At 46.5% G+C, this 14895-nt stretch overlaps 1 protein-coding gene, 1 long non-coding RNA gene and 2 other non-coding genes across 4 annotated transcripts in view; 1 reads left to right on the top strand and 3 right to left on the bottom strand.

The window, feature by feature from the left end:
• Positions 1 to 237: 237 nt before the first annotated feature.
• On the bottom strand, positions 238 to 1066 carry LOC142847584 (uncharacterized). The gene is made up of 2 exons (XR_012910253.1): positions 930 to 1066; positions 238 to 440 (listed from the first exon to the last, which is right to left on the bottom strand). It is a non-coding gene; the product is annotated as an uncharacterized LOC142847584 (long non-coding RNA).
• On the bottom strand, positions 738 to 816 carry LOC142849115 (small Cajal body-specific RNA 18). Its single transcript, XR_012910518.1, has one exon.
• LOC142849124 (small Cajal body-specific RNA 17) lies at positions 906 to 1045 on the bottom strand. The gene has a single exon (XR_012910526.1).
• A 168-nt stretch (positions 1067 to 1234) lies between the features above and the next one.
• Positions 1235 to 14895, top strand: part of Acaa2 (acetyl-CoA acyltransferase 2) — a 30872-nt gene continuing 17211 nt past the window's right edge. The window contains exons 1-2 of the mRNA XM_075968279.1: positions 1235 to 1575; positions 11581 to 11747. Coding sequence (XP_075824394.1) covers positions 1560 to 1575; positions 11581 to 11747 — 183 coding nt within the window. The 5' untranslated portion in view covers positions 1235 to 1559. The remainder of the gene's footprint in view (positions 1576 to 11580; positions 11748 to 14895) is intronic.

Raw genomic sequence — 14895 nt, 5'->3', positions numbered from 1 at the left:
TACGCTAACTTTTCACTCTGATTTTATCGGGGCCCATTCAGGTCATTTATAATTACATTCAATAGTAAACCTGGAAGTCCCTCTTGGTGGTGACTTGAAATAAGAGGAACGCGTGAGAGAGCACAGATATTTGCTCACCTAGTTTGAGCTTTGTATGCGAATGACTTCATGAAAACTCCTAAAAGAACTGTAAATAACGTGTGCTGAAGTGTTCACGGGGTGAAGTCAACGTCAATCTTTTAAAGACAAGGTTTTAATGCTCAGATGTGAAATAGCAAACAGCAGGTTCTCTGCACGGACCTTTTCACATTTCTGTAATTCCTTGAACGTTTTCACGAAAAACGATAAGGTTAAAGCCTTGCGTAGAGGAGCACGCCTTTAATCCCAGAATTTAGGCGGCTAGCCTTGTCTACAGGGCGAGTTCCAGAAAGCAGGAAACCCTGTCTCAAAAAACGGGTGGGGGGAGGGGGAGGGAGAAGGGAGGGGGAGGGAGGAAGGGGAAGCGGGGGAGGGAGAGAGAGAGATTTTAGATTAAAAATGCAGTCCCCCACTCCAAGGGAGCCGGCCAAACAACAAACACAAAGCTTAACTGGAGCGGGCGGTGGCTGAGGAGTTAATACAAGTCAACAGCGCCACCCACGCCCCGCCCCGTTGCCACCGTCAGTCCAGGCGGCTCGGCGCCGCGGGACCCAACGCTCCCGATCTCCCCGCTCTGCCCAGGCCGCCTTCTGCTCGCCTGGCCTCAGTGTTCGCAGCACACTCCATCACCTGGTTCCCAGAACTCAGATTGCGCAGTGGTCACGTCATCATCGGCAGGGCCCAGAGCAGGCGGCGTGGGCATCCCTAAACCTGCGCCCCCCACCCAGCCTCACCTCCCCCTCGATCCCTCACCCCTCAGCTCCCCGCGCCAGGTCCCCGGGCCCCATCACCTGCCACGTTTTCATAATCCTCTCAGGCTCCGGACCAGCAGCGCCGGCCACGGGAGGCCTGATCATATAAGGAAAATACCTCGGGCTCACTTGGGGCTGAGTAGGGGTCCCAGGCGCGCCCTACTCTACCGCATTCCCTTTCCCTTCTCCAGGCGCCCCAGCTACCGGCTGCAAATACTCGAAGAGTAGCCCGGGCCTCGGCCATCAGACTGCGCAGGCGCAGGGGCAGCCACACTCACCGCGCCGCCGCCAGCCCCGCCCCTGCCTGTCGGCCCCGCCCACTCAAGCTTGGGTGGGGCGGGGCTGGGATCTTGCCGCCAGTCCTGTACCGCGGTGCCCCAGCCTGGAGATGGACAGAGCGGACAGGGTTTCTAGAATTCAGGGATGGGACAGATGATAGGACTGTGTGGCCGAGGTCATCCCTGGTTCCCAGGGGAGGGGCGCGGGGCACACGTGGTATGGATTAGGGTAACCTTGACCCTGGCAGCGGGGATTGGGGTGTGGGGGGGGCAATGTAGGGGAAAGGGCAGGGGTGCGGCCTCGCGGAGCGCCGCCCATACTCTTAAGGCTGGGCTAGGGCGGGTGGCCGAGTGTTGCCGACACAGCCCCACGGAGTAACCGAGCTTCACCATGGCGCTGTTACGAGGTGAGCCAGCGCGCTTGGTGACCCCTGGCCGGGCTTCGGCTTCTGGGCTTCTGGGGACAAGCCGAGGTGGCGGGTGCAGGTCATTTCCCCGGGTTGGGGTCGGGATAGACATTGTTTGCATTGAGGAGGAAACTCCATAGGAGGCACGGGCGACAGCGGTGCAGTTTCCAGCGGACAGACTGGAGACCAGGTTGGCTCTGCTCCTGACCTTGGAGGTCACTGGCGTGAAGTGATTTTTTTCTTACTTACTCAACTCTGCAGGAAAACGCAGTGGTGCCAGAAGCACGAACGAGGTGGTCTGGGGCAGAGCGGGTGTGCACTGAAGCGCAGAGGCCTGGTCTCAGCCACGGCGTGTGGGGAAGAGAATACTCCCCAAGAGGCTTCAGGGAACCTCCACTCGGGTGCCCTGATCCCTCAAAATAATTGGCAGTGGCTTGTTTGAAACTCCGCCTCACTCCTTTTTCTCTTCCATTCCTTTAGTGTGAGCGACTGCAGAAAAGTGTAGGCCCTCAGTACCTAACTGCAGGGTTATTGTTTTAAGAAATTTCACGCTCCTTCAACTCTACAGGAAACAGAATTTTAACTTAAAGGCACAAGTCTCTGTTGACTATGAGGCGTATCAAATCCCTGAAGCAGGAGAAGACTTCACGTGATCTAAAGACCTATTTGGTGGTGCAAATACAAAGTGGACTGTGTAGGCATTATCATAATCCCAGGGGAAGGCAATGCAAGCATTTCAAACGGGGAGGGCACCGTCTGGCCACTACTCTTTCTTGATTTCCTCTCGGCTCTGGCACTGCCTTTAAAATAAGGAACTTAGGGCGTGAGCTTGACAGTAAGGTGACCATCAATAGGCTGTGGTGGAAGTAATGGTAAAAATAGCGGTGCCACCATTCCCCGAACGGTGGGGCCACGAAGGGCAGGGAGCCATGGCAGGTGAGAGACCAAGACAGATAGGCACACCATGCAGAGTGTGGTTGGATATTTATTTAGTGGATTATGGGAGAGAAGAGGAAGAGATTATGAGGAGGAGAGGAGGAGCCACACAGCAGCTACCTCTTTGGGAGAGAGAGACAGAAAGGGACTGGCTCTGGAAGCAAGCAGAGAGGAAGATATGCCTGCCTCAACGGTGGAGGGGGAGGTCAGACAGAACATTACAGTGGGGAAATGTAAAGGGGATGCCAAATGACAAGTTTGGTCTTGTGGAACTTCTTGATGCACTTGATGGGGGGGGAAACTGAGGAAGAAAGACTTGGAATGATTGAGGGTTTAAGTGAAAGCTTTTGATACCTGTGAAGTATGTGACGGGAGATGGCGACAGGCACTGATTAGTGAGATCTGGAAGTCCAACGAGCCTAAGAGACACGTGACTGAACCAAGTGAACTGTGGGTGTTCTGGGAAAAATGCAGTGTATCAGGGTTGCCACACTTCTCCGATCTTACAGATTCCTTTGAAATGTTAATGAAAACAACAAACCTATCAAGGAAAAGTTGCACAGCAATGTCTGTGTTAAGGAAATAAAAGGTGTGTGTGTGTGTGTGTGTGTTAGAGGTTGTGTTCTAGGACACTAATATCCAGAAACGTGATGCCCTATCATAGGTAGGTAGTAGCCATGAGCAGAAAGAACCTAAGCCTCGAGCCTGGCCTAGTGATTGTTGGGCTAGTTAGAAGACCTCACAAAATGAGGCTCTGTTCTCAGTTTGCATACCAACTACCTTGTGAGACTAGCCAGGAAGAAGGTCATGGGACTGAGTGCTGTAAGGAAATGGCACATTTCAGTGGGAATGTAATCATTAGAAATGATTTCCAGTGCTTCTCAACCTTCCTAATGCTGCAGCCCTTTAACACAGTTCCTCATGCTGGGGTGATCCCCAACCATAAAATTATCTTCTTTGCTGCTTCATAACCGTAATTTGCTACTGTTATAAATCATAATGTGAATAAATATCTATGTTTTCCAATGATCTTAAGCAACCCCTGTGAAAGGGTTGTTGGACCAAGCCGTGGCAACCCAAGCCCACAGGTTGGGAAACATTGTTAATACCACCTTACTGTTTGGCAAGACGTTTCACTGACAAGTCTTACTCTCCTTATCTTTGTTGGGAAGGTTCAGAACCTCTCAGACAAGCCAGGCAGGGCTGCCAACTTCCTCTTGAAAGAAATGGCTGACTGACAGTTTTCCTGGGCTTTGATAGTTGCTCCCACCAAATGAGAACTTATGTAGCAAAGTTCACATGCGAGTGGACACAGTTCATGTTTTCCCCTGGATTCTGACTCCATGTTCTTTGGATTAATATCTCTTTCCTGTCTGTAGGGTTTTTTGTTTGTTATTGTTGTCTTTTAGAAGTTTTTAGCATCTGATTTCTCAGAGCATTTTAGATTTTAATTTGATATTGAAGTTTTTTTAGACCTTTAAATATCCACATATTGGCTTGGTGTTAGAATGGCTTATGAAATAACTCCGTAAGGTTTCATCTTTGTAGCTACACCTCCCATGTTATTTTTTAAATAGTTGAACTAATACAATTAGGCTGACCTTTCTAGTCACCGGGTAAGGAGCAGTAAGTAACACAAGGTGAAAGGGAAGTCTGTGGGTTTGTTTTTATTTTCCCACAGACATTCTTTTTTGTCGAGATCACTAATCCCACTACTAGTACTTCACGAGTATTCTTTTGGATTGTGGAAAATGGGGAAGATTAGCAATGAAAGGGACTTGCGAAGAAACATGAACTTAGCCTCTATTGTTTCTTCGGGGTCATCTGTGATCATTCCATGTTTCATGTACATAAGGTATCAAACCCCCACCCCCACCCCAGCAGATGTTTGAAATTCCCTTGTTGTGGGACCTGGAGAGATGGTTCAGTGGTTAAAGAGCATGTACTGCTCAGGCAGAGAACCTGAATTTTGGTTCTGGCACCCTGGTCAGGTGACTTTTAACTGCTGGAACTCCAGCTCAGCCCACTCCCCTCTTCCGGCTTCCATGGGCACTGCTCCCCATCATACATACATACATACCTAAAAATACAAATACATCTTAAAAATTCCTTGTGTTGGGATTTCAAAAGTTTCACAGTTACACAGCCAGGCTGTGGTAGGAAGGCGTATGTAAAATGTATATTCTATTTGGGCTTCCCTAAATTTGAACCTATAAATTTGAATTTTACCAAATGTAGAGAGTTTCCATTTAGTATTTCTTTAAATTGTTTTCTTCTGACTCATTTTTGTCTCTGTGGTACCCTGACTGCTATTGGTCCTGAGGTTCTACTTATCTCTCCCCCGCTTAAGTTTTTCATCACAGATATTTGTTGAGCAGGTTGGAGTTTACAGAATGTACCGCACATGGCTGTATGGCTGTCCACCTAATTGTTAGCACCCTTAGTGTGGTATATCTGGGTCTTTGTTCTTTTGTTTGTTTGCTTGGTTTTAGGTTTTGTTGTTGTTGTGTTTTTCTCAAAACAGAGTGTCTCTGGCTGTCCTAGAACTCACTCTATAGACAAGGGTGGCCTCAGTCTCAGATCTGCCTGCCTCTGCCTCTTTAGTGCTGGTGGGATTAAAGGTGAGTACCACCTGGGTTTCATGTGGTATGTGGTATATTGATTAGCTAATATTGACACATTGTTATTTACCAAAGTCCATAATTTACATCAAAGTCCACACTTTGTTTAACTCAGTCTTTGAGGTTTGACAAGTGTATAAATGACATGTATCACCAGCATTGTGCAAAGGAAATATTTTGCCCTGTAAATCCCATGTCCCACCTACTCACTCCTGTTTCTGAGCCCTTTGCCAACTGCTCACCTTTGTCCTATCTGTAGCTTTGCCTCTCCGGATATTTATGTAGTAAGAACATAGTGTGTGGCATTTCCAGACTGACTTCTTTTCAATACACAGAGTCCTTCCTTTATTGCCAAAGTAAAATTCCATTTTATATGTGACACTTTATCACTTATTGAAGAGCATCTTAGGTGCTGCCTTGTTTTGGCAATCACAAATAAACACGTGTGTAGGCTTGCAAGTCCCTTAGCGAACTACAAAGGCTGTGGTTAAGGTATGTTTTTGTTTGAAGTTGGTAAACTGTCTTCCAATATGTGTTGTCTTGTCTTTCACTGACAACAAATGGTTTTCTGCTGCTACACAGCCTCACTAGTATTTGGTAGTGTCAGCATTTGGGTCTTAGCCATGGAAACGGTTGTGTGTTTTAACATTGTTTTAATTTATATTAATGACCTCTAGTGTTCATCATCTTCACATATACTTGCTTGCCCTCTGTGTGTTTTCTTTGATGAACCATGTTTTTTCTTTCTTTTCTTTTTGTTTTTTTTGTTTTGTTTTGTTTTGTTTTTTGGTTTTTCTAGACAGGGTTTCTCTGTAGCTTTTGGAAACTAACTCTTGGAGACCAGGCTGGCCTCGAACTCAGAGATCTGCCTGCCTCTGCCTCCCGAGTGCTGGGATTAAAGGCGTGCGCCACCACCGCTCAGTTTTTAAAATATGTTTTCATTAATTCTTTAGGAATTTCTTACAGTTGTATTTAGATAATTTTCACCCCCACTCTTCCCTCAAGCTCCTCCCAAATTCACAATCCACTTCTCACCCCCTCCCAATTTTATGTCCTCTTTTTTTCCTGTTCAATTTTTGAATAACTACTGAGTCTGATTTGTGTTGCCAATAAATTACTTGTGAGTATGAGGCCGTGTAGCAAAGTGTGATGCCTGAATGACAACAGCTGCACCGTGATGCTCTAAGTGAGAAGTGTCCCCCATAGGTTCACAGGTTTGAACACTTGGTCTCCAGTCAGGGAGATTGTGAGAGGTGTAGCCTTGCTGGAGGAAGTGCATCAGTCAGAAGCAGGCACTGAGAGTTCATAACAGTGCTTCTCAGCCTTCCTAATGCTGCAACCCTTTAATCCAGTTCCTCATGCTGTGGTGACCCCCAACTATAAAATTACTTCATTTACTTCATAACTGTAATTTTGCTACTGTTATTAGTCATAATGTAAATATCTAATAGGCAGGGCCCTATATGTAATATCACGACCCACAGGTTGAAAACCACTGATTTACAGCATTGGCCCTCCCTCAGTTCATTCTCTACTTCCTGCTGCCCTGCCTGCCACTTCCTGCCTTGCAACTCCACCGCAACGGGTTCTTGTCCTTCTCGAACTTTAAAGCCAAAATAAACACTTGCTTAAATTGCCTTGCTCAAGGTATTTATCACAACCTCAGAAAAGAAATGCATCCATGAAAAAAACTGGCTCTCCCTCCCTGGGAAGCCACCTGCTGTCAATAGCTCCTCAGGGGAGGGAGTTCCTGAGCCTCTCCCACCTTCTGCTAGAATGTTGCCTGGCTTGTTCTTGTGGAAGAGAGTCTCATGCTGTGAGTTCCTGGGGACCGTAGTCCTACCTCTTCCGGAAGATACCCTCTGCCCCCCAATCTCTGATTCTCACAGCCTTTCAGCCTCCTCTTCCGCAGTGGTCCTGTGTCTTGCAGAAAGGGTAGCAGATGTCTGTCAATCCATTTGTGGTCAGTATTGGTTAAGGAAGAAAACAGAATCCAGTCTCTATGCTGTTTCATCTGCTGCATCCAAAATAAAGTTAAAAATCAGGGTCAGCGAGACGGTTTAGTGGTAAAGGTGCTTGCTTCCAAGGCTGACTACCGCAGTTCAATCACTGGAACCCACATGACAAGATACGCCCACAGGTACAACAGCGACAAGTGTGTGGGAGGGTGGCTAATGCTTTCTGATTGGATTTAAGGCCTCCTGCTCAGGAGGAAACTCACGTCTAGTACTGTAAGCAGGGCCAAGAACCTGTTTGGAGAGTTCACAGGCCCCAAGGGGCGGACCTACTCTTTGCTAAGCGGACATAGTATCAAGCTGCCTTCTAAATTCCCATGTCCAGAGAAGCTTCTTTGTGCAGTGGATGGTGGTTGTTCTGCCAATACCTTAGGGACACCAGACATTCCCATGCCACAGACATCGGTCAGAAGCAGGGGACCAGGCACCAAAGCCCAAAGGAACTGGGGCGGTGAACTCTCAAGACTGCTTCCGGCTGATTATGGGCATCGTCTTGGGGGGGGGGGGGTGAGAGAGAAGGCTGGGTGCTGATCACATCGTGGCATAGCTGGTCTCTTTGTTTCTGACCGATGTCTGTGGCATGGAAATGTCTGGTATCTCTTATCCTGTTTAAGGTGGATTCTTTAATTCGGCTCCCACCAAAACCATAACAGTGGTTAGTGCAGAAACTCCAAACTGGCTCAAGGGTAGCGAAGTGTCAGCAGAGTGCCCAGGGTAAAGTGAGAGAGACTGTCTTTAAAAAGGTGACCGTCAGTGTCACCAACACCTGGGCTTGCCCTCTGGCCTCTATACACATATGCACACACACTCACAGAAGTACACACAAAAATACAAGTAATTAGAATATTCAGAGACTGTTCACTAAGAAAGACATTGGCAAATAGGAAGCCTTGGTGGCTCAGGATAACCCAGCTACCAGAACAAACTGCTTCCCTACACCAGTAACAGCCATAGTCTTCCCTCAACACCCGGATGTAGTGTAAATAGCTGCCTGGATCTGTCTCATTTTAAAGTTACATATTTTCCCACATTCTGTTAGACTGTCAGTTCCTCAAAGTAGAAGTAAGAAGAGACTAAATTCAGTTTGTTCTGTGTAAGAGGTCATACATATAAATTGTTGATACTTTAGACAGCAGTGGTATACTGTTTGGATATTCATATTATAGGTCAGTATTGCAATACAAACCCAATATAAAAGCTCTCATAATTCCTTTCTTTCTTCCCTCCCCCTGTCCTTCATTGTTGGCTGGAATGGGGAGACACACACACACACACACACACTATGTTGTCCCCATTTGCCTCAAACTCAGTTTCTCCTGTGTCTGCCTTTCCCTGCCTGGATTACAAACCTTTGCTGCTATCTTCTGTGTTGCACAGTACCTACCCCATGTGTCAGCTACACATTCACAGTACCCGCCCCCGTGTGTCACCTACACACTCACAGTACCCGCCCCTGTGTGTCAGCTACACACTCACAGTACCCACATGTCAGCTACACACTCACAGTACCCGCCCCTGTGTGTCAGCTACACACTCACAGTACCCGCCCCCGTGTGTCAGCTACACACTCACAGTACCCGCCCCTGTGTGTCAGCTACACACTCACAGTACCCGCCCCTGTGTGTCAGCTACACACTCACAGTACCCACATGTCAGCTACACACTCACAGTACCCGCCCCTGTGTGTCAGCTACACACTCACAGTACCCGCCCCCGTGTGTCAGCTACACACTCACAGTACCCGCCCCTGTGTGTCAGCTACACACTCACAGTACCCGCCCCTGTGTGTCAGCTACACACTCACAGTACCCACATGTCAGCTACACACTCACAGTACCCACATGTCAGCTACACACTCACAGTACCCGCCCCTGTGTGTGTCAGCTACACACTCACAGTACCCGCCCCCGTGTGTCAGCTACACACTCACAGTACCCGCCCCTGTGTGTCAGCTACACACTCACAGTACCCGCCCCTGTGTGTCAGCTACACACTCACAGTACCCACATGTCAGCTACACACTCACAGTACCCACATGTCAGCTACACATAGTACCCGCCCCTGTGTGTCAGCTACACACTCACAGTACCCACATGTCAGCTACACACTCACAGTACCCACATGTCAGCTACACACTCACAGTACCCGCCCCTGTGTGTCAGCTACACACTCACAGTACCCACATGTCAGCTACACACTCACAGTACCCGCCCCATGTGTCAGCTACACACTCACAGTACCCGCCCCTGTGTGTCAGCTACACACTCACAGTACCCACATGTCAGCTACACACTCACAGTACCCGCATGTCAGCTACACACTCACAGTACCCACCCCCGTGTGTCAGCTACACACTCACAGTACCCACATGTCAGCTACACACTCACAGTACCCACATGTCAGCTACACACTCACAGTACCCGCCCCATGTGTCAGCTACACACTCACAGTACCCGCCCCTGTGTGTCAGCTACACACTCACAGTACCCACATGTCAGCTACACACTCACAGTACCCACATGTCAGCTACACACTCACAGTACCCGCCCCTGTGTGTCAGCTACACACTCACAGTACCCACATGTCAGCTACACATAGTACCCGCCCCTGTGTGTCAGCTACACACTCACAGTACCCACATGTCAGCTACACACTCACAGTACCCACATGTCAGCTACACACTCACAGTACCCACATGTCAGCTACACACTCACAGTACCCGCCCCCCGTGTGTGTCACCTACACACAGTACCCATATGTCAGCTACACACTCACAGTACCCACACCCCCGTGCATCAGCTGTCCACTTCCCTCTCGTTGTTCTTGGGAAGATCGATGATCTCAGGAATAATCAGATTTCTCACACTTGGTTGAGAAATGTTTGTGCAATGAAAGAACTACAGCCACTCTCCAGGTTTCTCACTGTACGGCCCAATGTCTGCCACTCACCATGGCTCTGGATGGGAGTGGCAGACAACGGTGGGAAGGAATGATTATTTACGTGCATAAGAACACCTATTTGCTTGCTGTACTGAGGACTGAACACATGGCCTCACACATGTTAGACAAGCACTGTACCATCGGGCTGTTACCGCGACCCCAGCAAGCATGCCTTCTGTTTACCTAGGAAAGAATCATTAAGTCTGGATAGTTCCTTAGATTAACCAACTGCCGGTGAAATTCATCTGTAAATGGTAACCAAATTTGCCCATTTGTTGCACAGTTTGAAATAACAATAGCAAAGATTACAGTTCAGAATTTGGGGACTTATCATTCAAGTCACCCTGTGACTCCAGAAGCAGTGGCACACGGACGTCATTCAGGGCTCCATACATCATACATTCTAGAAATCATGTATTTGTCTCTCTTAGGATGCATTTGGACAGAATGGGGTTGGTTAATCCACGTGGAGAACAGTCAGAATTTTTGTTGTGTCTGTAGGCATGCTACTTTACACGGGGGGTATCCCTTCTTATTGAAAGTTCTTTAGTGCAGGTTAGAAAGAGCCTCTTGACAGGAATGTTCCAGAAGGAGTTCTCTGGAGGTGGGTCATTAACCTCAGACAACTTTCAGGGGCCTTCTAGGGGGCCCTTTAGTTCTGCACAGAGAAACAGCATCTCAGTTTTCAAAGGGTTCCAGCAGTGTAATCAAAGTAAGAAAGTTGCCTAAGGGGAATTTGTTGTAGAATATTGTTTAAGGTATGTTACATTTGTTTATGTTCCAAAACATTTGTTTAACTATGTAAAGATGTGTTACTTTTATTTTTCGCTGTATTTAACTCTGTGAAGCTGTGATTTTATTTTATTTTTCCTGTCTAAAACACTTGATGATCTGATAAAGAGCTGAAGGGCCAATAGAGAGGCACGAGGAAGGGTAGGCAGGGCTGGCAGGCAGAGAGGATAAATAGGAGAACTCTGGGGAAAGGAAGAAGCTAAAGAACAAGAAGAGGAGGATGCTAGGAAGCCCCCCTCCCCCAGGCACCCAACCACCCAGCCAGCCACGGTGAAGAGTGAAAGTAAGGTTTACAGAAGTAAGAGAAAGAAAAAGGCCCGAGGCGAAAGGTAGATGGGTTAATTTAAGAAAAGCTGGCTAGAAACAAATCAAGCTAAGACCTGGCATTTGGAAGTAATAATAAGTGTGTGTGTGTGTGTGAAAGAGAGAGAGAGAGAGAGAGAGAGAGAGAGAGAGAGATTCATTTGGGAGCTAGGTGGCAGCCCCCCCCCAAAAGAGCCCAAAGCTAAGAGTAATAAAACAAACAGCAGAAATTTATTTACAATGTAGTTCTTGGACCCTGCATGTAGGATATAGTATTTCTATTTATGTGGTTGGTTCTATGCATTCTTGGATATCTTCAGTTACCTCGCTGGAGATTGTCTTTACCATGCAATGGTAGAAGATGCTAACTAACCAACTGCTGTCTCTCCATACATTAGGTGTGTTTATCGTGGCTGCTAAGCGCACACCCTTTGGAGCTTTTGGAGGTCTTCTCAAGGACTTCACTGCTATTGACTTAACTGAATTTGCTGCCAGAGCTGCCCTGGCAGCTGGCAAAATCCCACCAGAAACCATCGACAGTGTCATCGTGGGCAATGTCATGCAGGTTAGTGGGGAGAGGAGATACATCTGTTGCTTTCTCTAATCATTTTGTGGGAATCATTCCTTTACTCTGTCAGCATGCTGACACAGTAATAGTTATCAATGTTATCAGTAGTTACAATTTGTAACCTTGGCCACCCTCTGACTCTTAGGGTAATAGCAGACATAACACAAGGCAGCATGTGTCCCATCTTGCTTGGAACGCATTTCAACCCTGCTTTTTATTTCTTTTTTTATTTCATGCGTGAGTTTTCCCTGTGCCTATGTGCACCAAATGTGTATCTTGTGGCCATGAGGGTTGGAGGAGGGCATCAGATCCCTTGGAACTGGAGTTAGTGACAATTGTGAGCCACCTTGATGGCTGAAAACCAAACCCACGTCCTCTGCAAGAGCAGAGTGTTCAGTCTAACTACCGAGCCTCTCTCCAGCCCTACCTCAGTGCTTCTCAAAATGCACACTCACTAGGTTTATGAGAAGTTAGCTTTCACAGTGTGTTGCTAAAGGAAATATGCCTATCAGCTTCCTATCACTGGATTGAAAATGCCTGAGATGTCAGCTGTGGAGGAGAAAAGTTCTGTTTTGATTCATGATGTCAGAGGTTTCTGTCCATAGTCATTTTCCTCTCTTGTGTTCAGCCAGGGACCACAAAATTCATCATTAGAGGAGCGCGTACTGCAGAAGGCCTGTCTCACTTTATGGTAGCCAAAAGCAAAGAGGGATAGAGCGCCAGGGCTCTAATCTGCACTCTGACGGCATTCCCCCGAGGACTGATTTTCTCTCACTGGCCCTCCTAAAGGAGCCACCACCCATGAATGCCATCCTCTGGGAATCAGGCCTTTCACAGACACCCTTTGGGGGACATTCTAGATCCAGTTTACAGCAGGAAGGAGCAGGCCCGTGTAATGTAATGCACCCAGCACAATCTCTTACACCTTCTAGGAAATTGTGAGGATTTCCTATGGAAACAAGCAGCCTCTTTACCCTCTCTCTTGGCATGTCTCGTCTGCAAAATAGATCATCCATATGAAGATGATTGAAAGCTATATGTTCCTTCAAAGTATACAGCCATTTGCTGGTTGCGTAATGTCTTGGTTAGGGTTTTATTGCTGTGAAGAGATGCCATGACCATGGCAACTCTTATAAAGAAAACCGTTTAACTGGGACTGGCTTACGTTTCAGAGGGCTAGTCTGTTGTTATGGTGGGAAGCTTGGCAGCATGCAGGCAGACATGGTGTGGGAGAGGTAGCTGAGAGTTCTACATGTGGATCAGCAGGCAGCAGGAAGAGAGAGTGACACAGGGCTCGGTTGAGCACTTGAAACTTCAGACGTTCTTTGGGACACATTTTCTCCAACAAGGCCACACCCACTCCAACAAGGCCACACCCCCTAATAGTGATACTTCCTTAGTCTCTGGAAGCCATTTTCATTCAAACCACCACAGTGGAAGCATTTTAGCTGTTATGGGTAAGGCATCCAAAGTGGACGAAAGAAATTAGAATTTAACACAGATGTCATATGTTTATGCACACCTGTGTGTGGGAGAGCATGCACATGTGGCACTATGTATATACATTCTGTGTGTCTGTAAAATGCTGCAGCCACAGTGACAAATATCTGAGCAAAACAACTTAAGGTAGAAGGAGTTTTGGTTTTAGGGTTTTTTTTGTTTGTTTTGTTGGTTGGTTTTTTTGTTTTGTTTTGTTTTTTGAGACAGGATTTTTCTAATATAGCTCTGGCTGTCCTGGAACTCACTATATAGAAAAGTCTGGCCTCAGACTCACAGAGATTACCTCATCTGCTGTGGTTAAAAGTGTGCACCATTATGCCTGGCTGGAAGATGTCTTCTGGATTACAGTTTCAAAGGCCGTGGTCCGTACTAAGTTGGACTCCATTGCTTTCTGCTTTCAAGACTACAACTGAAGGAAGCAATAGAGGAAAGTTATTCATCTTATGGTAGCCAGGAAGTTATAGAGGAAGAAGAAGAAGTTATAGAGGAAGAAGTTATAGAAAAGTAAACTACTTCCTCCAGCCAGGAAGTAGAAGGGAGGGACATTGAGTTTGGGAGTTTTCTGGGGTGATGGTGGAGAAGGAAGGTCAACTGGGTGATTTCTCTGCCTCCCTGAGCTAGCAGGCTTTGACCCCAGGATCTGGCTCCCCAGTCTTTATTGACAAAAATCAAATGATGGTAATTTTGTTTAAAAACAATGAACAAGTGTGCAAAATCTGTTTTAATTTGAAAATTTTCAGATCTCTACAAAAGAACTGTGTAGTGAATGTCCTAAAAGCTCTATTGTTATAGACAAGTTCTTCATGGTTTATTGCATTTATTTGATATTTTCCTCTTATAGAAGGTAATCAAATACCCACCTCCTCTTCTCCTGACTGTGTGTTCATCTATCTCTGCCCTAAATTACACTTCTCAATTTGTTTCATGGTAGAATTATTTAGATGTATTGAAAAATAACTGCTGCTGATTTAGCCTACCTCCAGCCTTTCGTCAGAAGTTTGCACACAGCAATGCTAGCAAAACTTCTGGGATCTTCCTGGCCTTTGAGATCTAGATACCTCCCGGTCTTTGAGATAACCTCTTATAGTTGATTTTTTTTACTCTTTGTTCTTTGCGGGGAGGCACCACCCAGCTCACAAAAAATTACACAGAGGCTTATTCTTTCTTATGAATATCCAGTCTTAACTTGGCTTGCTTCTAGCCAGCTTTTCTTAGCTTAAATTATCTCATCTATCTTTTGCCTCTGGGTTTTTACCTTTCTCTATTTCTGTATATCTTTTCTTTACTTCTTTGTAGATAGAGACTACTCATTCGTTTCCTGACTGCCCAGACCCAAAATAATTACACTGAAACTGTATTAATTACAACACTGCTTGGCCAGTTAGCTCAGGCTTCTTATTAACTAACTCTTACATCTTAAACTAACCCGTTCCTATTAATTATTTTATATTTTAACATGAGGCTTGTGGTTTACTAGAAAGTTCCAGGCATCTCTCTCCTTTGGCAGGTACATGGTGTTTCTTTGACTCCACCTACTCTCTCTCTCTCTATCTCTTCCAGCCTGGCTATATTTTGCTAAGTCATTAGCCCAAACAGCTTATTTATTAACCGATAGTAATAAAACATATTCACAGAATACAGAGGG

This window comes from Microtus pennsylvanicus, chromosome 4, assembly GCF_037038515.1.
Source record: "Microtus pennsylvanicus isolate mMicPen1 chromosome 4, mMicPen1.hap1, whole genome shotgun sequence".
Lineage (NCBI taxonomy): Eukaryota > Metazoa > Chordata > Mammalia > Rodentia > Cricetidae > Microtus > Microtus pennsylvanicus.
The sequence above is the reverse complement of the archived record's forward strand: the minus strand, read 5'-3'. Positions and strand labels throughout refer to the sequence as shown.